General features: G+C 35.6%; 2 protein-coding genes across 5 annotated transcripts in view; both read left to right on the forward strand.

Moving 5' to 3' along the window:
- LOC134742197 (tetraspanin-9-like) overlaps positions 1–13,025 on the forward strand; it is a 33,854-nt gene extending 20,829 nt beyond the window's left edge. The window contains exons 2-6 of one of the 3 annotated variants that reach the window (XM_063675197.1): positions 5,608–5,793; positions 6,537–6,701; positions 7,525–7,728; positions 8,691–8,782; positions 11,998–13,025. In XM_063675197.1, the coding sequence (XP_063531267.1) occupies positions 5,608–5,793; positions 6,537–6,701; positions 7,525–7,728; positions 8,691–8,762 (627 nt within the window). In that variant the 3' untranslated portion in view covers positions 8,763–8,782; positions 11,998–13,025. Of the gene's footprint in view, positions 1–5,607; positions 5,794–6,536; positions 6,702–7,524; positions 7,729–8,690; positions 8,786–11,997 lie in introns of those variants that run through there. The other 2 variants (XM_063675199.1, XM_063675198.1) reach the window with 2 other exon arrangements.
- Positions 13,026–15,045: 2,020 nt separating this feature from the next.
- LOC134742214 (ero1-like protein) lies at positions 15,046–25,805 on the forward strand. Of its 2 annotated transcripts, none has more exons than XM_063675231.1 (2): positions 15,046–16,672; positions 25,694–25,805. In XM_063675231.1, the coding sequence occupies exons 1-2, from the start codon at positions 15,231–15,233 to the stop codon at positions 25,749–25,751; spliced, it is 1,500 nt and encodes a 499-aa protein (XP_063531301.1). In that variant the 5' UTR covers positions 15,046–15,230; the 3' UTR covers positions 25,752–25,805. The 2 variants fall into 2 exon arrangements, with proteins under 2 accessions (XP_063531301.1, XP_063531300.1); XM_063675230.1 differs by lacking the exon at positions 25,694–25,805 and adding an exon at positions 21,970–22,316.

Consider the following 25,805-nt stretch of genomic DNA (forward strand, 5'->3'; position numbering starts at 1 on the left):
TGTGGTGATTTGCACTAAAAATTAATTACACAATTTAGTCCATTTATTCGTTATTTAGAAAAGTATCAGTTCTAAGTACGTATTCATACATTTGATTGTAAAAAGAATTAGTAATACTTTGGTTAAAATATTGTTTTATATTTTACAATTTTCACTATTATTCTAAAATTTATTTTAAATAAAGTATTACTTTTATTAAATCGTTTATAACGTGATCTTATGTATATGAAAAGGGCTCCACGAGGCGAAATACTTTTTACGCCAATTATTTTCTTTTTTTTTTATTTACAACAAAGACGAAAGTTCGAGAAAAATGTGGTTACTTAATAATTGCCTAACTTGTTGAAAAAATAACTTTACATACTATCAACTTATAACCGTAGTATATTCCATGATATGTTTTAAATGCACCATATTTTTTTCTAATTTTTAAAAGAATATTTAATACCTTTAAAATAATATCTGTCTGTCTGTCTGACTGTCTGTCAATCTATCTGTCAGTCTGTCACCAGGCTGTATCTCATGAACCGTGATAGCTAGACAGTTGCAATTTTTACAGATGATGTATTTCTGTTGCCGCTATAACAAGAAATACTAAAAACAGAATAAAATAAATATTTAAGTGGGGCTCCCCAAACAACAAACGTGATTTTTTGCTGTTTTTTGCGTAATGGTACGTTTGCGTTTATTGTTAATAGCTTTTGAACTTTTTTTATGTGGGAATGCTTCGAATACATTTTTCTAGACATCATTCCGAATCTAATGAGGTATCATACGTATTTTTAGGAGTTAGTATCTCTATTAGTGGCAGCCGTACAAGCCCAATTTCAAAGAAAAACCGCAAATGGATGTACAAGTTAGCCGTTTGGCACACGCATACTGAGGTCAAAACAAAATTTTTGACCCGCAGTTCCTAAAAAAATCCCTTAGGAAGGGTGTGCTACAACATTTTTTTTTGTATGGAAAAAAACATTTTTTTTTTTCAAAAACCTATCGTGTGTGGTATCATACGAAAGGGCTTTTTGAGGCGATTCTAAAAGTATACCAAATCATTACATTTTAGCCATTTTTTTTTGTAAATTAAAACAAATAGAATTTTCAAAACATACCAAGTTTGGGGTCAAGTTAAAGGGTTAAAGAGGTATTTCCCGTTGGATATATGGATATTACGTATCCTTGTATGATTAATATGTACCGTATCTGCAGTACAGTTCCATAAGTCTCGTAAAATAGGTATTGAAGTAGAACGGCTGGTCCGGGCCGTAGCAACTACGCTCGCATTCCATTGCTAATTGTTCTGTTTATAAGTTATTGATATACCCGACAAAAAAAAAAACAAAAAAAAGTGTTTTTTGTTTAATTTAGTTTAATTTGTATACTTTTAGTTTAAGTCATATATGTTAATACCTACGATATTAAGTTATTTGTTATAGGTTAAGTGTGCGCTCACCGATAAAATGTATTTTGCGTGAAAAAACAATTAATTCTCGTGTAAGTGAATATTATGTATTCTTATGAGAAAATAAAGATCTTTAAACCTAACTGTGTCACTTTGTATTTAAAAAAAAAACTAAATAAAATTATTTTTAAAATTCCTTTTTTTGGGTTAGATATGAGGAAATCACGTATCATTTTTGGTATATTGTACAAAAAAAAATCAGCCATATCGTATCTGGAGGAGCCCAAACTTGGTATGTTTTGAAAATTCTTTTTGTTTCAATTTAAGAAAAATGGCTAAAATGTAATGATGTGATATATTTTCAGAATCGCTTCAAAAAGCCCTTTCGTATGATAGATAAGAGAAGAATACGATAGGTTTAAAAAAAAAAGTTTTTTTATACAAAAAAAAAAAGATTTTTTATACAAAAAAAAGTTTCAGCACTCCCCTCCCAAGGGATTTTTTTTTAGGAACTGCGGGTCGATAATTTTGTTTTGACCTCTAGTATACGTGTACCAAACGGCTAACCTGTACATCGATTTGCGGTTTTTTAATGCGAACAGCTTACACTATATTTTTAACCACCTTGAACGTTTTGTAGACTAGACTATTGTCCCAAATTGGGGTTTCTTATTCATTCCGACCAGGATTAGGAGCTCTTCAAACATACCTATTTTAATCAAAATCTGACTCATAAATAAAAAACGGACCATTAATAAAACTGTATAATTACATCAACGTAAGAAATATCTCATGTCACATGTTTCTTTGTTATGATAATTTTATCTAACCTGAGGCTTTCTTTTTTTCTAATCAACGAAGCCGGAGAGCGACAAATTTGTTTTTCATCACACTTGCTCGAAAAGATCTTATTTCATGCAGGTGTACTGAAGGGAAAACAAAAGGCCTATATTGTTCCCGCGGGAGTTATAGCTTTCTTTTTTTAATTAGATATGTCACTAATTCATACGAAGTACGAACCAAGTAAGTTATAAGTAAAATACTTTGTTTAAAGTATAAGGGTGTGTAAGGGAGTTTTACTTCTAAAATACTGACAATTATAATTTAGTATTTTTGTTTATAATATTTAATTGGATTAATTTAATAGCCGTTTAAAATATTTTTACACAAAATTTTCAATCGTGGCTGAATGCCGAAGGTCTGTGCCTTAGATGCCTAACCTGTCAAGAAATGACAATATGGCGGACGAATATTTGAAATGTCACCGTATTTTATAATTATTTCCCTGAAAATTTAGTTTTTCATCACAAGTGTAACGAAAACCATTGTGTGTAACTCCGGGGGTAAGAATATTGTAAACTCCTCCTTTACAAAATCTCACTTACCCCCCTCGTTGCACAATGTAGGTACTAATAGCACAGCGTGTCGAAAGTTGATACTTTCCGCACGGAAACGAGAAAAGAAATGATTGTTTTTTTACTCTCCTGTAAAAGTCAAAATGTTATTTGGATTGCAGGTTGTAGAAGGATATTGAATTAAAGATTATAAAGAAGTTATATCACAATAACAGGAAATAAGTAAACGCTCAGTGGTGGTAGCGAGCTAAGCTAACAGAAAAAGTTTGTAAGAACTAGCTATAGCCTATGATATGCCTATATAGCGGGCCGCGACCGCGACGCGACTTGCAGGCATAAGGTCCGTGAGCGCAAATGACGTGCGCGTCTGTGTGCGTGCACCACACACACGGGGATATGGCGGCGCCGCCCCCGTCAGCGCGACGGAGATAATCAGTTTGAAATCTCAAAATTGAGAATTCGCTCAGCTCCTGTTGGCTCTTAAAATGCAAATTAAATAATTAAAATAACCTGCATTGTTAATGATGATGTACATATTATGTGAAGCAGGCGCGAGGGGTCTAAGACCCCCCTAGCGGCCTAGACTTAGGACTTCTTAGCTAGGAGTATATCTCTTTCTTCTCCTGGCCGATCTCGGCTACAGCGACCGCATTATATGCTTATGCGGGTTGTACGGGGTCCCTTTGATTGACATAATTATTGAGTAATAAACTTCTGAAATTTTAACTTTTAGATTTTCTTTAGGTTATCCTATAGATAGGTTAGGTTAGTTTTATGGCAATCCTGAAAAGTTACGCGTTTCTACAAACAATACATTATGACTTAAAACTATATGGGAAACAATAGAGACCCGGGCTGTACACACTTGTCGAGAGATCCCGAGACAGGCCGAGAACGAGTGTGTACATGATGCTCTCTTCTCGTCTCGCTCTTCCTTGTCTCGTCTTGTGCTTCTCCGATTGTATCGGAGCGGTGCCGAGACTCTCGACGCGTGTGTACAGCCGACATTAGAAGCGGGAACTGAGCTGGTCCACCCGCTTGTGCGCCCGCATGTGACTGCAGTATCCAATCTACGTCTGCAGTGCTCGTCCACACCGAGGGCATGTAACATACATCTGTGCGTCTAGTCGTATATCCCTAGCTAGAGTCAGACCAAGGTAAGTCGGCAGCGATTTTGATAGCCCAGACGGTGCAAGTTTTTGCAGAGAAGCCTAGACACCAACACTATGGAGGGTTGCACTTCATCGCAGGGCAGCTTCAAGCCGATAATTGGCAGAAAACGGCGCAGGATCGGGAAAAGTGGAGTGCTCTCGTTTTGGAGGCCAAGCCCTCTTTGGGTCGCTGAGCCATATTAGTTAGTTAGTTAGACGGTGCAAGTGTTGTCATCATTTCATAGAAGTATGACGTTTAGAATAACACTTGCACCGTCAGGGCTATCAAAATCGCTGGCATCGCTGCCAACAGCTTGGTCTAGCTCTATTTACTGTTTCATTATATTCATCAGTAGTAAATCAACCAGTGTTTACTACACAGACTACACTATATTTAACACTAACAGTTACTATTACCAAGTCTACCAACCAATCTCTCAACTAGTAATAAATTTTAGCACTAACACCAGCATAAAATTGCAGAATGATTCAATCAACAGATCAACTGACCTCAATATCCCGCATATGTCTGTAGCATTACGTAATGGATACAAGCTGCCCTTATGTTAATCTCTCTATTCTCCTTCATACGTATGAAAAGGACGAGCGTCGGCGTCGTCTTAAACTTCACAAGTCCATAAGGTTACAAGTACCATTATACAACAGGTATTATAGTGCCTTTTTAATCGGTGGACCAGCAGCGTAATCATATTCCAAAGGCTTGCAAAGTACCATGAATAATGAGATACATAACAACTAAGTGTCGGCAACGGCACCAATCTTCTCATAAAATGAGCAGTCGCTGGTCACTATGCCGACCAAACTGTGTAGTCAATTTAAAAAAAAAAAGCAAAAAACAGTGTAATTAGGGAGCGCATATATAACTATAACTATTTTCTTTACCACACTTGCTCGTACAAGGAGAAATGGTTTTTTATAGTGTCACTAACTGGGCCACTAAGTCATACGAACTAAGGTTATACGTGTGTAGATTCCGATATTATTACCTATTTGTTTTTTTTTCTACTATTGAAGTACGAGTAATAAAAATATATAATGTAAATAGTCTCGACTTGTCTTTATGTAGGGGTCCTACTTGACTCCCGTAAAAATTTTGAGCATGATTAATTGATTTTAGAAGATATATCTGCCTGCATTTACTCGCTTGTGTTGCGATCGGTGAACCATTGGACCTGTTGAATTTTTAAACATCTCAAGTGAATGTGACTTGTGGTCACTTAGGACATTTTGAAGCTGCATTGATATGTGCTTGCACATTTGTTAAGATTAGAGTTACGTTGACTGGGTAATGCCATTTGAGATGTGGGATTGTTATTGAATAATTCGCTCGACGTCCTTTTTAGGAGGTTGTTTGCTATTTTTGCACAAATATGAAATGAAAACCACATGTCTTGATGTGTACTGATAATATCGCGATCTATGCAATATTTGCATCGTCTATTGTCGATCCACAGATCCTATACCGAGTGAGCCCTAAAACTAATAACTCAGTCATCAGTAATTGCGGGAAACATGATTGTGATAAACAATACTAAAGTGATGAATACTTTTCAGATCTTGTTTTGAACTGACCAGTAGATCTTTTTCTTTGATATATTTTTATAAAGTAAAGTCATGTTTCAAAAAAGATACATCATTATAATATCGGATAATGTTGCTTATCGTATCCCCTCTTTCACAGCTGATCGGCATCGCCATGGTGGGCATCGGCGTGGCAGTCGTGCTCAACTGGCAGGTGGTGAAGGACGCCTCCCGAAGCCTCAACGTGGCACCGTGGCTGTTCATCATCATCGGGGCTGTGGTGTTCCTCATATCGTTCTTCGGGTGCTGCGGAGCTATTCGCGAGAGTCACTGCATGATTGTCACGGTATGTGTTACATCAGTTAGATGTCAAAGGTTTTGTGCCATTGATAATAGCTTAATTTGCCTGTGCCAAACTTTAATCACAACTGCACTGCACAGCTGCACTGCTGCTGGGATGCACTGTTCAGTTCTCTTATGCGCACAGTGCAACACATACAAGTTATTACGCAGGGCGCGTACTGCGCGTACTGATGACCTCGTAAACTGCGATTTGAAGTACCAGGGTTGTTACTGGTTGTCATACGTCATTTCAATGAATTTCACTCGCAGTTTACGATGCCTGCTGATGACTGATGGCTAACTGACCTAAATTCAAATTGGGCGTTTAACAGCGTCATCTCACCCTAAACCATTTCTAGAAATTTCAGACGTATCTGCTTAATAAAAATTAGTATACCTATTCTTGGTATGTTTGTTGGAATTGTTGGTATTAATTCAATTCAATTCAATACATTTATTTCATGTAACCAAGGCACATTTTATTAGTAACACTTACAAAACTATGGGGTTAGTAGGTAGGTACAGCTAGACTTAAATTTAAAACAAAATAACACTAACGGGAGAATGTAATCCCTCGCAGTGTGACAAGTAGGGACAGTCAACCCTGTCCGCTATCATCCGCAGAAATAATGCACGATACTTAACTTCTAAGAATCAGTACGAACGACGACGAACGAACGAGATACCATTACCGACTCTAGTTTACATTTGTAATTACTAATAATATTCTATTGTTTTCATTTCCAGTACGCGATCTTCCTGATTGTGATCATCATCGTGGAAGTAATCCTGGCTGTGTGCATCTTCGTGTATGCCGACAGCATCAAGCAGGCGCTGAAGACCGGCATGGACAGGTCCTTCGAGGAGGGCCGCTCGCTCAACCCCAACCCCTTCCACCAGATTGAGCGTCAGGTAATCTATCATTACTTTCTAGACTCCAAGCTAAGCTTGTACCGATTTGGCTCATGTCATCTCAGATATGGGTATATTTAGTACCAGTGCATTCAGAATGATGTCCTGAATATAAATATATATGAGACGACAAGCGCGAAAATAAAAAAGTACATCAAGTCGAATAACAGTATAATTTTCTGTTACATAAATCTGCAACAATTATTAAAGCAAATAAAAAACCTGACTGTTTACATATATTTTTGAAATGGTCTTTTAACTAGCTTACATTTGGTACCCATATTGCATAAGAAAAAAAACAACCCCCCCCTCCCCCCTTGTCACTACCATAATTCTCTCGAATTCAACCACACCTCATATATGTCAAAAACCGTCCAACCGTTTAGGCTGTAGGGCGTGCCAAATTAATGGCGTGACATATATAGGTACTATACATACCCACGCTTGAAATATATTACCCTCCTTCTGAGTACCAAACCAACCATCCAACGTATGTAGATTCCGATACCTACCTATATATTCTATTTTATATATTAGAAAGATATAGAAAGGTTCTGATATTTGTTAATTTGTGACGTTTTCAACCAAAAGGTACCACATTGTCGCTTATCGATAAGGTTGATTTCTAATTGAAGCTATATGGAAATAGCGCCTTACTGACAAGCGACAATAAGTACCCTTTTGGTTGAAAATGGCACATTTTGTATCCATAAAATTACTATATAAATCAAAATAGCCAAGTTGGATATTTGTTGACGTAATTATTTGCTCACCGAATATTCAAAATCATACAAAATATTTAAACCAAAATTATCAATTTCAGTTGTCCTGCTGCGGCAAGACGGGCCCCATCGACTACAGCGTCCAGGCCGTCGCCAACCTGCCCCCTGAATGCTGCGACCAGGGCTCCCAAGTCTGTTCCATCGTCAACGCCTACTCCACCGGCTGCACCACCAGGATGCTGGACTACTACGACAAATCGCACAAGATCATCGCTGGAATCACTATTGGAGTCGCTTGTATTGAGGTAATTTTTCACAGACCAAAATATGGCTTAGCACTCCTTTTACGATCTTATTGACACCTTGGAGTCCGTGTTTCTGAGTGTTAAGTCAACAATGCTCCACGGAGAACGCCTAGTCAACTGAATACACCACCAAAATACTTGACTATGACAAGATCATCGCTGGAATCGCTATTGGTGTTGCTCGTTGTGAGGTAGCGATGGCTCGGAACTGTTTTTAATTGACTCCTTGGAGTCCATGTTTCCCGAATGCTGCGACCACGGCTCCCAAGTCTGTTCCATCGTCAACGCCTACTCCACTGGATGCACCAGCAAGATGCTGGACTACTACGACAGATCGCACAAGGTCATCACTATTGGAGTCGCTTGTGTTGAGGTAATACAACATTTTTCTAATCCGTTGTCTTCTGGGTCCGGATTTTTTGAGTGACTACAAAGTCAGATGAGCTCCACCGTGAACGTCTAGTTGACTGGATGCACCACGAAAATGCTGGATTACTACGACATATATATCATAAGTCATGACAGAGTACACCTAAATGAATGCTAGGAATACTTTATTACTATGACAAAAGAACAAATACATCGCTGGAATCGCGATTGGAGTCGCTAATGTTGAGGTAATTTTGCACTTTCTTTTATATTATAAAAATCTTTGGAGTCCGTGTTTTCCGAGCGATGCGACTAAAAAGCTAGGGCTTTATCATGAACACAAGTTCATCGTTTAAGATGCTATTGGTGTTCATTGAATATTTTTTTTACTGCCCATATTATGGCATAGCACTCTTTATAATCTAAAGGCACGAACGGAAGGAGGTAGGTTATAGCTTATGGTTAATGAAAGAAGGAGGGAGGTATGAGGAGTATTAAATATGATGTTAACGGGGTGTGTGACTTGATGGCATAAACGGATCAGCAACATATTTACCTATTTCTTTTACTTACCATTTTTTTCTCATTTTCAGGTTGTAGGAGCGCTGTTCGCCCTGTGTCTCGCCAATTCCATAAGAAATATGGACAGAAGGTCTCGCTACTAATATTTTGTACATTAATACTGGTACCTATTATCACAATTTATTTTTGTTTTGACTTTTTAACATAATTTTAAGCGGGCTGTGTACTGCATGGCTGAACAACAGGAATCTGAAACATGTTTAGTTGTTTTTTAAATTTTGTCAAAAAATTAGTGTTGCCAGTTTAATAATCAGAATATTTCAACTAAGCGTGGTTCAACGATGTTTATGTTAAAATGGACGTCGCCTTAACTGTAACTTCGGACGTAATTTAATATTAACTATTAGAAATGCCGTTGCAAACGGCTTGGAAATCCTGGTAAGGATCGCTTTTTTTCGTATAAGGCTTTATACTAACAACTTGCGCAATGAATAATTAACTATAGTCTGTCAAGCTGGATATGTCAGTAGCAATGTAAAGCAAACTAAAGTATGTTATCCCTAGGAAACGAACAAAAAGCAGCAATGTACATTGAACAACGATGAAATGTAAACAAAACAGTTCCACAGATAAGATATAACTGACACGCGATTTTCGAACAATTCAAACGTAGTGTTGCTAACCCGCGATTTTTCAAATTTTCCGCCTTCTTCTACTGACAAGATTTGCTTGACCAAGTTATAAGGTCGATTAATACGCGTCGATATTCAGTAGAGCCCTCGAAGCGGGGGGAATTACTAATAAGTGCATTTAAATGATTTGTAATGGTGTTGTATTTAATGACAACCATACTTAATTTAGCTTAAAAAGGGTCTGAACTGAATGAAGTTAGACATAAACATGCTTCAAACATGCACGGTTCGTCTATGAAATTTCTGAGAATAGGGCATTTGACTACTAGTCAAATCAGTTTTAATAACAAAACTTCCGTGAGACACAGACATATTAAACATATTAATAACGGGTCACTCGCGTATTTTAAATCAGTTTTGTTTTTTCGAACTGTCAAAACAATTTTGCTACTATGGTATGGACTCGTTAATAATAATATACTTTCCACACTTGCATTTAAATGAACTATATTTTGAATACAGTCAAATACCCTATTATAACTTGAACGTTTATTTGGATTTAACAGCAATGGATTAAAAACTGCCAAAACAAACAAACTGCTGGATGTCATATATTAAAGAAAAAGTGACGAAGCCCTCCAGTGGTGAAGGCCGGATTCAAACCGGAGTCTTTAGCTATCGCGGCTAACGCCATGAACCCCTAGGCCACCCCGCCACGGCGGTGTCCGTCCGAATTAGCAATGGATTATTTCGATTAAAAATAAATATGTAATGGATTTCATTCATTTCCCCAAATTGATAATAAGCCTTCACGGTCTGTATGTTGCAAGTGCTTTTGATGTTTTGCTAATACCTAATTGAAGCTATAAACGTGTTAAACATTTATCTTGTAATCAAATAATAGTTGGTAAAAAGCGTTAGACAAGAAGGGAGCAGCGAGTCAGTGTAAAGGCTTCTACAAACGTTGCGACAGACGACATCCGATTCTAGACTATTGCCGGCTAAGTAGGAGCAACGAATTCAATCGATCGATCAAATGCCGCAATGTATCGGAAATCTTATACGATTATTGGTGATGTTTGTAGAGGCCATGAGTGGGCGTTTCGATGTTTACCCGATAATACGATGACTCGCATGACTGACATTGAAGATTGCCCCTGAGCCTGATTTGTCAGAGGGCAAAATGTCTACGGCTCTCGCAATGCTCCTATTTGTATATAAGGCGTAGAATATATAGCCTTTGGTGTATTTTATATGTCGCTACTATTTAATGGAATTGTCCAAGAATCTCGAATAAGTATTTTTGATTAAATTTTGTAGTCAATAAGCATTTATTTCAAAATCGTGCTTATTGCACTTCTGTAATGATTGTGATATTTTTTAAAAGAGTGTATATACATTTATCTTTTTGTAACACCTTATTCTTGATGTTTAAATTATCACATTTTTATGGCAACGTAATTTTGAAGCGTACGCATTATTTAAGGCACAGTTGACATTTGATTATCAGTTATGATATAAAAACGGGAATAAAATTAACGAAATGTGATGGTCTCAGTCGGATTTTTTCTTTCTTGATATAGACAGGCACTAAACTTCAACCAAAAATTATTTAATAGTACTATTGGCAGTAGCCTGACTCGGTATTTAGCTGTCGTATGTAATATTATTATTATTATGACTTTATTCAACGGCCATGGCCGGTTTAAAAAAATAGAACCGTTTGAGTAGTTGGCATTATTTCCAAGTCAAATATATCGGTGGTTCTAGTTCCTGGGACGTGGGTATAAGAGGAAAGCTGCCTGAGACTATTAGTCATACCCACTCGTATACATAAGGTGCCAAAACACTCAGTTTTGCATATTATACCTGCAAAAAGTGTGCCTTGCTGTATTTCGTTGACAAAGAATATTATAAATTCAATAAACTATATGTGTGACTCATTGGGTTTTGATTTACACCTGTATTATATTATAACATTGTATGTCGTAAATAATGAGTAAAATGACAATAGGCAGATGTTTATACTTCTTATTAATTTATTAGTGTTTTTTTAACTGAAAGCTAAAGCACTAAAGTATTCTGCAGAAATGACCTGTGATTGTAAAACACCCCATGATTTGCCTACAAATTTGCCGTTATTTTGGGACATCCTCTGAATAACTTACTTATACTTTTTTGCACAAATCGGTTAAAAATAGGTGAGTTCGTTGTAAATACATATTAACATGGCATGTTTGTGTTGTTTCTTCTTAATAGCATGTTTGTTTAAGAAGGTAATACATATGCATACTATTCTTATGTTTCAATGTTGTACAAAAAAGTATTGAAAAAATGTACACTTCAAAAATATCAAACTAGTTTAATAACTTCATTATCTTCCGTCATTGATTCGGTCATTTCTGATTCCATCATTCCAATCAATTCACTGTCAATAGTACTGTCATTTCTAGTGTCATTACATTGACATAACTCCAATACTGAAACAAGACATTTAAACTTATTTCATTCCTTGCCGTCATTACTTCATTCAAATCCCTACAATGTCATTTGTTCAGAGTAATGTCATTATTCATGATAGTGTCTGGCCTGTATTCAGTTTGGTGGTTGTTAATTGTTTTTTTTTTGGTGTTTTTTTGTTGGCACTATTGGTTGTGGTTATCTATGGTACCAGTGTTTTTTTTTGTATTGCTTTTGTATGTTTACAAGTTGAACTTCTCTTTCTTATAATTTTTTATATTTACAGGTACGCCTAAAAAGAAGACATCACGAAACATTCGAATAAGAACAATAAGAGATATTTACGAAAGAAACTCACCACACTATGTTATGTACAAGTTAATTAAGTTAGATAACTGTTAAAAAAGCTAGAACGGTCAAATATGACCAATTAATTATGTGTCATTCCTATTGCCTTTATTTACAACCCTTTTGTACTTTACTATCTATACGGTATAACATAAATAATTAATGCATCCTAATAGTTTAAAATCAATTGGTTTGCAACAAAAAAATACCTAAGGAATTAATTGTCCATAAAAAATACTAACTTACTACAGAATAATTTCATGCAACTTTTGAACGCACAAGTTTTATGAACATTAAGTTTTAGGCAAATGAGTTCAGTAGAGGCAGTACGAATGATACAAAATATACGCCTACCCTTTAGAATTAAACGATGTTTAGTTTCTGAGATTGACTGAAATAGTGCCAGGATTAAATGTGTACTGTAAAAAGATGGCACAGATTCCGTTTTGGTGTATTCCCTTTTAGAGAAAAATTTCTCTATCCAGTCTACCAAGCATAGTGAATGTATGGTACGCACCAGATTTCTACTGTGTTTAATACGAATCTTCCATTTTTGTTGACCAGCACAGGTTTTATTTTTATTTTGACATGATTTTTAAATATAAACCACGCTCTACCTTCATTTGATTATCTTTTGTTGCATTAAAACAATTGTTAAGTTTAGTTAAGAAATTGTTTGTAATATTACATTACTGTAAGAACTATAATAAAAGTATTTTCATACTATTCAATGTTGTACGTCCAATTTACAATACTTATATTTAAAGTGTTAAAAATTATATGCATTTCTATTATAATGTGATTTAATAGGTGTTGCCTTACTAGTATGTATATAAATAGTTATTTTATCGTATCGGGAACAAGTGTCTGTGTAACGTGTTTTGAATCTCGTGCATTTCCAATGATATATTATCGCTTTTGTGAATGATACTGTACTGTATGGCGAAATTAAATTTTCTACTATTATTCAGTTTTTTTTTCTATTATTGAGTATGTTATTATGTTACCGGTACCTAAGTACAAAAACCGGCCAAGTGCGAGTAGGACTCGCGTTCCAAGGGTTCCGTACATTACACAATTTAAACAATGTGTTTTTTATGTGAAACGTGAGTAAAATGTCATTAAAAAACCCGTAGGGGTCGGATCAAAAACTAAGTAATTAAGTCCGACTCACGCTTGACTGCAATTTCTAATAGGTTTTCCTGTAATCTATAGGTAAAGATCTATTTTGTGTATTCTTTTCAAAATTTTAGACCCAGTAGTTTCGGAGATAAAGGGGGGGGGGGGAAATGGTAATTTTTTGTCTATTTTCTTGAATAACTTATAAATTGTTTATCCTAAAATTATAAAAAAAAATATATTTGAGATCCTCACAATGAGCTCTTTCATTTGATATATAACACGATATAGTTTGAAAAACTTTATTTTTTAATTTTCTCATTTACCCCCCAAAAGTGGCCCCCATATTTAAAATTCATTTGTTTACGTTACATGTCCGTCTCTGGGTCACAAACTTATGTGTATGTATACCAAATTTCAACTTAATTGGTCTAGTAGTTTCGGAGAAAATAGGCTGTGATAGACGGACAGACAGACAGACGCACGAGTGATCCTATAAGGGTTCCGTTTTTTCCTTTTGAGCAAAATGATTCAGAATTATTGATCTTGCGCTTTTGGTTTCACTACTGCAATACTTTTTCCCACCTTGATCCTAGTCCTTTATAAAGGATTATTTCCATTTACGCAGCTTGGCTCTAACTGCCTGCGTTGTATTGATTGCCGCGCGTTCACTGAGTAGGCATTTACCTTACCTACACAACACATTAGCTATTCTGTGACAACACGAGCGACGATCTACGACATGTACTGTACCTTGTCTTTGTACGTAGTGCATTAAGGGGCCCACTGATTACCAATCCGCCGGACGATATCGGCCTGTCAGTTGTTTGGAACTGTCAAATGTTTGTTCTAACTGACAAAATATTTTCAATTATGTTAATATCCAGAGGAAAATGAGGGTTAATAACTACGTTTGTATGAAAAAGCGATTTCGCGTGGGTCCTACACTCGTTTTAGCAACCGGCGCATTTGATGAGGCACGTGCACCTTTTGGGGAAATGGGGATTCACGCGCGTTAAGTCTACCGAGTCCAATGACCTTTTGTGTGGCACGGAAAAATAATGGAAAGCATGGACCAGTCCAGTATTTCAAGGGTTTTCGAAGGTATATTTACTATTTTTCGAATGGTTTTGCTTCGTAAGGATGTGTAAGGAACTTTTAGGGCGACAGCGAATTTACCTAAAAACTGGTTATAATGTGGTTATAATACCTACCTATAGAAATGAAAGTTCTTCCTTTCTTTTCTTGATGGACTTGGCGGTGTTGCCCGTAGCCAATGTCACGTAAAAGGGTAGGAACAAAATAAATGCTCTTAGAGCACGACGCTGTTCGGTGGTTGTTGTAGTTGTCTCGTAAAACCGATAGCTGGATTTTACGAGAAGCACGTGGACTACCGGCCGTTGACTCCAAAATGGTGGTTAAACACGCTTTGAGATTCATTCTCCATTCACTGCACACTACCACATTAGATTATTGTATAATAAAGCTATCGATATTACACTTTAAACAATATTAATGAGCAAAAAACAAAGGAATTAATCACGAGGCTACTATCAAGATGGCGTTCGAACCGGAAGTCCATCTTTCTCCAAAATGAAAGTTATAATCACGAAAACAAACCACGAGACTACACCGCCATCTAGTTAATGTTAGTGAACTTGAGTTGCTACTGCCATCTAGTATGCCTTTGTCCAACTTATTTGGCAGGTCTATACAGTCTATGGAAGAATCCAATTTACTCTTTGGTAGGAACACATATTATTAATCTGTGGTAGGAACTAGGAACCAGCCAAACTGGCAACATTTTATTGAACTGTCAATATTGTCAGACTCATATATTAGTTATCTGTGGTGTGGATTTTGTGGTCAATCAAACTTGCGTTGAGATGTGTGACGGCTTATTGTTCGTCTCTACTCTACAGTGTCGTATTATTCGGTTTAAAAAATTCACTTTCACTTTTTGTGTTATGTGACTCAAAAAGTTTCCTTAATATGTTGTGAGCAGTCTTGTTGGATTCTAATTATTGTTTCGTAAGACCTTCATGTCATAGAATGAAATCTGAAATGGCATATAAAAATTGTTGTGTTGTGTTTATAATTTTCGCTTTAGCGATAGTCCAAGTGGTCGGTTACGACACGGAACTGTACGAATCGACGCCTTGCGACAGCAATGTGTGCTTCGAAGCGCTCCACGGGGCTCTGGGCGACTGCTCTTGTAATGTAGACACGATAGACTACTTTAATAACGTCAAGATATTTCCCCGCATACAGAGCTTGGTAAGCAAGGACTATTTTCGCTTCTATAAGGTCAATTTGAAGAAAGAATGCCCTTTCTGGGCAGACGATAGCCGATGTGCTATGAAATACTGTCATATCAAAACTTGTACAAAGGAAAGTGTACCTGGATACGAAAACGGGTATGAAAATGAGATCTTAGATGAAACACCAGCAAGCAAATATTCTAAAGAGGCTCAATCTAACTGCAATTCTGATTCTGATCATGACCCAGACCTGGGTTACTTGAATATGACTATAAGTGCAGCCAGTCAGTATGAAATAGCAAAGTGGAAAGCCCATGATGATGCTCTTGAAAACTTTTGTGAATGTGATGACAGAGATGCCGAGGCGGAGTATGTGGATTTGTCTCTGAATCCCGAAAGATACACAGGATACAAGGGCCCTTCAGCACACAGAATTTGGAGGAGCATATATCAGGAAAATTGCTTCCGTCCTAAGGTTAATCCTTATGAATCATTCCCATATGTTTTGAGTACTGATTTGAGTAACATGTGCTTAGAGAAAAGGGTGTTTTATAGAGCAGTTTCTGGCATGCATACCAGCATTAACATTCATTTGTGCTCCAAGTACCTCCTGGCTGAAAAAGCAGTTGGTTTTGTTGCTTCCCCAGAAGGTGAATGGGGACCAAACCTTGAAGAATTCCAGCGTCGCTTTGACCCCTCACAGACACTAGGCGAAAGTCCAAATTGGCTGAAAAATCTTTATTTTGTTTATTTATTAGAAATGAGAGCTTTAGCCAAAGCGGGTCCGTACTTAGAAAGAGAGGAATATTATACAGGCAATCCCACAGAAGACGAGGAGACTAGAGAAGCTATTAGAAATATGCTCGGTGTTATCTACAGCTTCCCGGACCATTTCAATGAGTCTTCAATGTTCAACGGAGGCAGCCAAGCTGCTACACTGAAAGTCGAGTTCCGTGAGCACTTCCGTAACATATCAAGGATCATGGATTGCGTGGGGTGTGATAAATGTAAGCTGTGGGGGAAGCTACAGACCCAGGGGCTCGGCACAGCCTTGAAGATCTTATTCTCAGGCAAATGGGATGGTCCAGAGGACGATCCTGAGCAGGGCAGGTTGCCGCTGAGGCATAAAGCTCATGAAAGGTTGCAGAGAACAGAGATTGTGGCATTATTCAATGCCTTTGCTAGACTTTCTAACAGTATTAGAGAACTTGAAAACTTCCGGAACATGTTGAGGTGAGATCCGATTTGATTTTTTCTGACTTAATTCCAAATTGTTATTTAGTGTTATAGTATCTTAGTAGCTCTAGTGTCATTGGTAAATAAGTAAAATTACTAGTCTAGTCATAGTTGAACCATAGTTTATTTATTTGACATAAAAATAAATGGTGGTGGCCAGTTATCGATTAAAAAAAAATTACTCTAAACTTTAGAAAAGTCCTAGGACCTTCAGAATCTAAAGATTCTAGTTTCAATTATGACATGTTTGCCATAAAGAAGTAAATATTTACTTTTATCATTGTTTGTAAATGACATGGTGTGAGTGTGTTTGTGTGTGGTTGATATTTTCAACTGATAAATGGACTCTAGACATCTTCGCTAAATATTCAATCACTTATTCATTTTGTCCCATTATTGTATTATTAATTTTATTTTACTAGGGTCACTAGTCACTAGGGTGCCTGCTATAGTTATTGGCCACTACATAGTAATTGGCCACTCCTAACAAATCAGAAAGAAACAAGCCAATTGTTAAGAGTGGCCAATTACTATGTAGTGGCCTTTCACTATAGCAGTCACCTATAAAGTTGTTCAATTAAATATTCACAAGTATACCTTTGGATATTGGCATAGATAATACACATAATATTGCATATTGCTATTACGAATTAAACTAAATCCAGAGGGCATAAGTATTTGTACAAAGAAATACTAATTATTTACTTGTATTGCATGATCATTTTACTCAACATCTCAAAGTAAATCCCTAAACATAAACGTCATACATTTCGTATATGACGAAATTTGACGCAATTTCTCTTTCGGCAGTAGAAAGTGATTGGTTTAACGTGACGTGAAGTTGTCAGTTGTCTGTGTGTTATATCTTGTTAGCGGCTCTTAGCTTGGCTGCCGTTGGCGAAATGCACTGAACAAACCGTGCCTACAGTAAATCTATTGCTTACCAATTACCATAAACGTACTTATACCCTCACCATGAGTTTTACGCGACCTAAAACGCTAGCGACTGCGTCAACTCAAACTGCATCTCGCTTGAGCAATGTTAGTAAGTACGAGGGAGATACATTGTGAGTTACTTTACGCAGTCGCTAGCGAATATGTCAGTGTCAAACTCGTCGTAAGGGTACTTGGCTGGTTTGCCTCTGTACACTTTGTAGTGTTCAAAATATATAGGCGCCAAGTTAAGTCTGAATCAATCCGTAAAGAATAATTCATAACTAAGTAGATTATCAAAAATTCGAGAGAGTAGAAGATGAGAGTAGAAATAAAGTATTTAATACTTATACAGGTTGGCTAAAACTAAGTGCATTTCCTTTGCCAGGGAGGTTTTGGGATTATACTGAGCAACTTTTACCAACCACGAAATCGCAAAAAAAAAATTACCCTCCCATAGAAAATGGACCAGCCAAAATGTATGAAACGATTGACCTTAAATTGGATTTCTGTTTTCTAACGTCAGAGGATTATTCGTTACGGATTGTATTGTATATGACTTTCAATGGTTGCTTGGATTTTTGAGTGTGCCTTGTGTTGCTATAGATGGTGGAGGATTTATAACTACTAACTTAACTTTGGTAGTAACTTTACTTTGGACAGTTAAAGTACGTCGGTAGTAGGTATTAACGGTGTTGAATATCTATTTGTAGAGCCAAAATTCAATAAACAAAAAAAACTGGTGTTTCTTCTACTGTTTCTACTGTTTCTTAAGCACGCGAATATTGGACAAATCATTTCTTTTAACCGGCATTCGTATGTCGCACTAATAATTTGGAAACTACTGTAAAATTTAAGGATCTCCGGCAAGCTCGGTTCTCCATACAAACGTAGTTCCGCTCTCATTTTAAAACGACTATAGCTAGATTGCTCTGATACTTCGTACTTACAATAGGATAAGGTATATATATGTCTGTAATTAGTTTATGTAGCTTCAGATATCATAGTAAAAAAAATACAGCGAATTTAAGTTTTTCATACATAAACTTGTTTTTGCTCTATTTCGTTTGTTTTATAAACTGGAGCTATATAAACTAATTTCAGACCTAGACCTTTGCTCATGTCATTGTATGAGCAAAGTTTCATTAAAATCCAACACGTAGTTTTAAAATGAGAGCGGAACTATGTTTGTATGGGAAGGTGCAATTCGGCCGAGCTTGCCGGGAACTCTTAAGATTTCAAAATACGGCACTTCTCCACTGTTACGAAGTCTGTGAAGACAGCAGAGTTAGCTTAATCCGATTCTATATTCTTCAAAAGTACAAAACACACATAACTTTTAATAATAATGTCTTATAGCCGGTATCGGTAAGGTAAATGCATTTTATTTCCTCGCACTATCAATCAGAGTAAGCCGTATAAATTCGTACGTTGCAGTAATCACGTAGCGCCTGAGTCACTCTCTCTCTGTAACAGGTGGGCGTGGCGTAATCCGATACACCTATCACAAGTGTATATTTCATAAGGAAAATTAAAAAAAAGAAATAAATCATATACTGGCATAGATACTGGAGCCTATTCTTTTTGAGAGCGCTAGTCTTAGCGCTCTTACGTTTAGGCTTTAGTTGGGCGTAACTAGGCACCAAAATTAGGGATTTCGCAGTCTTTTAAATTGAAATCCTGCAATGAATTTGACAGATTTCCGTGATCTCAAATAATCCGGATGTATCTAATCGTTAATATTGGCACGGATATTTCCATAATTTCCTTGTCCTAAATTATCGAAAACAGGAAAGACAAACAAGTAGCCTTATATGTTCATGATTCGCACACACGATGATCCGTAAAAAAACAGTCGGTGTCTGAAATAGAATAGCTTCGTAAGTTTCATAGGTTCACTAGACTGTAGAGCTGTGTACCCGTGTGCAGATAATTTTGGATATTTTTCTTGCGTAGCTACGTTTTCTTCTGCTAACTGAATAGCTCATTAAAAAATTAGGTATCCTTTTATTTTGCACGCTAGGTTCAAGCGCATGTTCTTAAGAACAATGGTGGATTTATTTTAACAATTATTAAGGTCAAGTTGCTAATTTTCAAGTAAATTCCACCAAAAACATTTTCATGTAAAATGTTGCCAAGACGAAACCATAAGGCTCGCACTGTCAATAAGTTATCAGATCTCTTGTAGAGTCAAGCTTATAACTCTACAAGCCCTAACTTCACATACATCCACCTTACCTTCACCTTAGTCAAAATATGTGGCTTTGCCATTTAGCTACCGTCACATGGACGTAAGGTGAAAAATTGATTCAATATTCATATTTTTTTATTATACCTTTTTTCTTCTAGTAACGTTCAAGCTATGTATGTTTACATATTATAAGGACACCATTCATTAGTTATAAAAATAATGAACCTACATTTCAAATAGCCACGATCAGTTTCCTAATAGGTATTTATTTCGTCAGCCTATTTAGCGTGCACACTTGTATGGCGTCACGTAGTTAGGTGCTGCATCAATGGAACTCGAATATTTACTGATAAATTAGCGAGAACTCGGAATGACATGTTGTATATTCCGTCATGCAATAAGGAATAACGCGCAAAACAACGCAGATGGCGCTGCAATTGTTTAATAACAAAACATACCATTGGAGGGGTCAAAATTCTTTTCGTTGTCTTGTTTCTGACCACTCTGTCACACTTGTATTTCTGTCTTCTATCAAATAAATGAAAAAAGTCAAGTGCTATCGCATGTCTTTCTAGCTGTAGATTATATTTTAAATGAGAAAAATATAAAACAAAATTTCATCTCATACAAAAAGTTTCACTCCGTCACATTTTTTGGGGACAAAAAACAAGACAACGAAAATAGTTTTGACCCAGATAACATAAACCATAGTATTCTGTGGGGTTTTAACCTCATTTAGAGAGTCATGGAACGAATAATAAATTAATGGAGTCACATCACACAATTTCCATGTCAATAGGCGATGTGCTCTTATGTAGGTGTGTGTCACAGTCCTACGATTCAATATCTATAACGTACTACAATTATTCTTTGCATTAAACGTCAAAATAAGTTTATTAATGACTGTAGGTACTGTAAGGACATGACACATGACCTATTTACTATTTACATATCTTGTTTCGAAATTCAAGAAAATTGTTTGTTGTTTATCATTTTATTACTTCCTAAAGCCACTGCAGGTGCATTTCCTAGTTGCTATTATTAAATTTTGCAACAATTTGCTTGTAGTCAATAATGTTTTTACGGCAATGACTTGTAAAATACGAGACTTGAAAATTATCTACGCTTTTAGTAATATCAAAAATAGGAATAAATTATTCGCTTCAAATTAACTTTGTCTTCTAAAACAATACCAAAGTTTTCCGCTACATTTCAGTTCACGGTCTACGGCAATATTAAAGGCATTATTCTGAAATGTATTGTGGTTTAGCTCTAGATAAAATTTTCGTTTTAGTACGTTTGCAAGGCCACTGAATTTACATATTTCTATTAATGTGTATTTCATATGTATATCACTAGTATATACTTATTGCCGAAGTGCCAACGTACTCGTATCACAGAGCATTTTTATAACTTTTAGTACAGCACTGGAAAATTTTAGTTGAAAGCGAGTTTGGTCTGCTTTCATCCAAAAAGTAGATTATTACATTCGTAATTCTTGTCGCCGCCGATGGACCAAATCACCAGTTTCCTGTGATCCTAAATAAGATAAATAACCATTTAAAACTGACCAATTTTTACAAAACTAGCATCAAAAATAAGCCTTGCTTAATATTGGCCGAATTCTGGCCGTAGTTTTGGCCTGTATGAAAGTTTGGCCATTTCTTGTAAGAAAGTCGGATTTTCGGAGATAAAAAAGGCAAATTAAATATCAATATCACTTCAATAATTAAAAAGACAAAACTATTTTGCCTCAAGGAGTCTTTCATTTCACATTGAAGACACTTTGTATGGATCCATACGTGAACTAATTGATTAGTTGATTACTATAGGTGAAGTGCGTAGTTAGTTCTTCCACTGACTACAGAGTTCATGGCTCAGTGCATTTTGAACCGGGTTGACAAGCTAGGAACGCTGACCATGTCACGTAGTCGTGACTCAAACCTTTGTTGACTAAAGAGCTTACTGACGTGGCCCAAACAAACCAGATGACGTCATTACGTCATCAAATGGAAAAACGATACTTTCAACTCGACTTATCATCATTAGGTTTATAGATAAACCTGTTATCAGAGAGAGGTTATACGCAGTTATTTAATTGGCAGGGATTGTATTCAATATACTTGTGGCTCAAAATTTTTTAAACATATTTTTTTAATTTTTAACGCAGCTCGCAAAAAGAGACACCGAAGCAAAATATATTTGGCGGCGCTAGAGATTCCAGTGACAAGAGTAAGGTGAAGGAACATTGCGCTTCCAGCGGGGCGAAGCCACAAATTTGGAGCTAGAGTGTAAATTTTTAGTAACATAAATGTACATAGGTACATTACAAATTTTTTGTAATATTGGCGTAAAAAAAGTGAGTCATGATCTCATGATGTACGGGTAATTGGTAATGTACCTACGCGCAGGTTTAAATACCAGACTACAGATAAGATTTCTTAATATTTTAGAGATTTGAAGTACAATTTATGTTAAGTTAAAGAGATAGAAAAAGTAGGGGTCGTGTCGTTTAAAAGCTGGCGCAGGATAGGGAAAGCTGGAAGATACTCCACCGACAAGAGAATAACTTAAGTTAATGATGATGAACTTGTTTGTCTCAAATATACAACAATTCCTGGAAAAACTTTTTGGATTGTGTAAATTCTTGATATATATAAAGACATAGGTTATCAGTTATCAGAAAGTAACTAGAGAAAAACGTAAGTATTAAAGTAATTGCTCTTATCTTGCCAACAACAAGCCAGCAACAGTTGTCGATTGTAAAAGCGACTAATTGCATTTAATTGCACTTATCGCTAGTAGAAAACTCTGGAGAACTTTCTGAAAACGCTGTCAGGGTCGTTAGATTATCCTCTATTTTCTATAATCTATTAGAATAGATTATTAGTACCTAGAGGTTGGAAAATATATAAAGCTTCTTTAATAAACATTTCTAAATACAAAATAATGAATTAACTAAAACTTAGCCTTTTGGTTAAACAAATATCTTCAAAAAATCAGTAATGGTGTAGACCTGAATTTTAGCATTTCAATGTAGAATCGTAAGATTTGTTTAATACATTAAAATCCCACTAGTGTAACTTTAATAAACAATAAACCTGCTCATTCATTTAAGACCAAGTTCACGAAACTTGGCATTTAGTTTACCGTACTTTTTTTACGCCAGTATTATGCGGATCATCACAAAACTAATTTATTTATATCCAGTGACGTTTTGAGCTTATTTATAATTAGAGGTAAAGCCGAATATAGTGTTTATGAGAATAATGATTACCTCAGACTCGCCCACTTGAATGTCATAATAAATATCTACAAATATGTATTTAACGTAATATAGTTTAGATTGTATAACTTTTTTAATTTAACGTTGTTTTTTCATCTGCTCGGTGCAGACGTATTTTATGACAATCCTTAAAAGAGTAGGTACTTGTAGATGGGTACGTATAGCGACACACAAACAAGTACAGCACTAATTGCTATTATTGTTAGCATGAGAATAATATTTATCTATAGCTACAGCTACACCTGAGACCATATACTTAATGTAGATTCTTAGATCTGTGGAGTCTTAAATTAATTCCCGAATTTTAAAGGAATTATGTTAATTTTAGCATTATCTTGTAATTCTAGTGGAGATTTGTTCACTTGAGTTATTTATTGTAAAATGAACCTTTTATGATGCCAAACGAAGTCTTCTGTCTGATATGACTTAATCTTAATCATATTCGGCTTTACCTCATCTTTATCTTTGTACTAAGTAGTAGTAAGGATCATCAATTAAAATGAAATAATGCGAGGAATCTACATTCTGTTACATGCAATTGTTCGTGTACTCGTATTTCCTTTAAACCGAATTTTAATATTTTTCAATTCTGGACCAAAATTATTTTACCACATTATTTAGATCATAAGATTTATAACAATTAAGAAGCTTATTGTTACATAAAGTTCTGTTTGAAATTTACTTACAGTTTTAGGATGCTTATGTATGTTGAATATGATGCTATGCTATATTATTTGGCGAATCAGTTGTTTTAATTTGACAAAAATTCGGACGAAATAGATTACGCTCAGATTTATATCTCATACCTATGTTGTCCACTTTCATAAATAATATTGTCTAGTATCGTCAGTATACTGTGTACTGTATCAGTCGTGAGTGAAAAACGTCTTTTGAGCAGTAGGTACACTTTTCAAACTTTAAACAAATAAGTACTTTAACAAAATGTAAGTATTAAATATTATTACATCCTACGGGATGGGGAACAGACTAACGAGTCTATTTACATTTTGATGATTGCAATTTTAATAATACGTATAACAGTTACTGTATAGTATAGACATTATTATAACCTCAACTCTATATGTGTATTTATGCAGTATTTTGTATATTTTATTTAAACTTTATGCAGTTTTACAATGTACATATTTTTTATTATCAATGTGTTGTTTTCAACCTTGATCTTGAATTCTACCGGTTATTTTGGCTTTAGTTCAAACTCATTTCATAATGACTTAAATGTACCGACTCAAATAGTCATTTGGCATTCGCTCAGAGTTGCTTTTAGAGAGGACAAATATACTCGGTGGAATTATTCGCCAAACTCAATTAGGTTTCATACACGAGTGTTATTTAAAGCTATCTTTAACACTAATGTTACATTTTGTTGGTCGCAAACGAACATTTCAATTTACTCTTGTTTTTAAAAAGTTTCATGTATTAGGGGACATCTTACACAGATCAACCTAGCCCCAAACTAAGCAAAGCTGGTACTATATATTGCTTGTATTTGTTTGTTTGTACTTATGAGTTTGAAAGATTATTCACATTCAAGCTGAAAATTTCCTTTACGTGATATAGTGTCTGAACTGTGTACTTATATTCTATTTGTAATATACTTTCAACAGTGTTGTCGTACCTATTCAAAGTTAAACAATCAGTAGCAGTAAATCTGTTATTTCCTTGTCTTTTCTTAATTTGTTCTTGTGATAATTGTCTTATTACCTGACTGGTTTTGTCACAAAATCCTATTCGGTTACAAAATAAGTATTAATTAGTATAAATAGTCACTTTATAAGTACATCGCACCTTAATAGTTATACAATATCAGTAGTTAGTTAAGTTCGGCTACAAATAGTTGTAGCAAACCTTAACTTAAATAGTTTTTGACTTGAGCTGTAACTTATTTCGTTATTAAATGTAGGTATGTTTGCTCATTTTTTAATATTTCATATTGAAAAGTCGACTTCGTTCATATATCATCTCAGTTTTAATGGTTCCTAAAGATGTTACAAATACTAGAAATTCATTTTACATTACAAAGTCTGTTTTGTGGTTTAAAAAAAAACAGCATATGATTGCTATATGCTTGCATGTAACCTTTGCAAATTAACTATAGCCGAGGATTTGTTGTCTGTGATAAGGTCTAATACTTTCATGACAAAATTATTTATTTTATATTTTAAATAAATGTTTTTTCAAATACCGTGTGTTGTATTTTTATTGCCCTGGTCATATGGATATTTCTGTGTTTCACCAAACTACATAATTTACAAATCTAAAAGTCTAAAGTAACATTGGTAGACAGGTAGAGTCCGTGCGGGAAAAAAGAGTTATGGAATATAAGAGAACCAATACATTCATTCATTTGACTCTTTTCTTTCCGCACAGACTACAGTTTAATGTTTCTAGAGAAAGGTATTGCTTCAAGATTTGTAAGTTTGTAATTGGAGTTAAATGAAAATTCTAACCGATGTGTAAGTATTTAAACCAACTAACGTTGTGTGAGTGTGGCCACATGCAGTGTGTTTGGTAAACTAACCAGAAAATTAATTCAGCTAACATGCGAAAGGCACATGTTGTAATTCACGTTAGTTTTGCTCATTTTCAGATCGCACCAAGAGCCAACCGCTTTTCTGGAATGCACCAAAGGGAAGGTTGTACAATGAACTGTAGGATTGCTTATAATTTTTTTGTTGTGTTTTATTACAAAATTGCCACAT

The sequence above is a fragment of the Cydia strobilella genome, chromosome 6 (genome assembly GCF_947568885.1).
Source record: "Cydia strobilella chromosome 6, ilCydStro3.1, whole genome shotgun sequence".
NCBI lineage: Eukaryota > Metazoa > Arthropoda > Insecta > Lepidoptera > Tortricidae > Cydia > Cydia strobilella.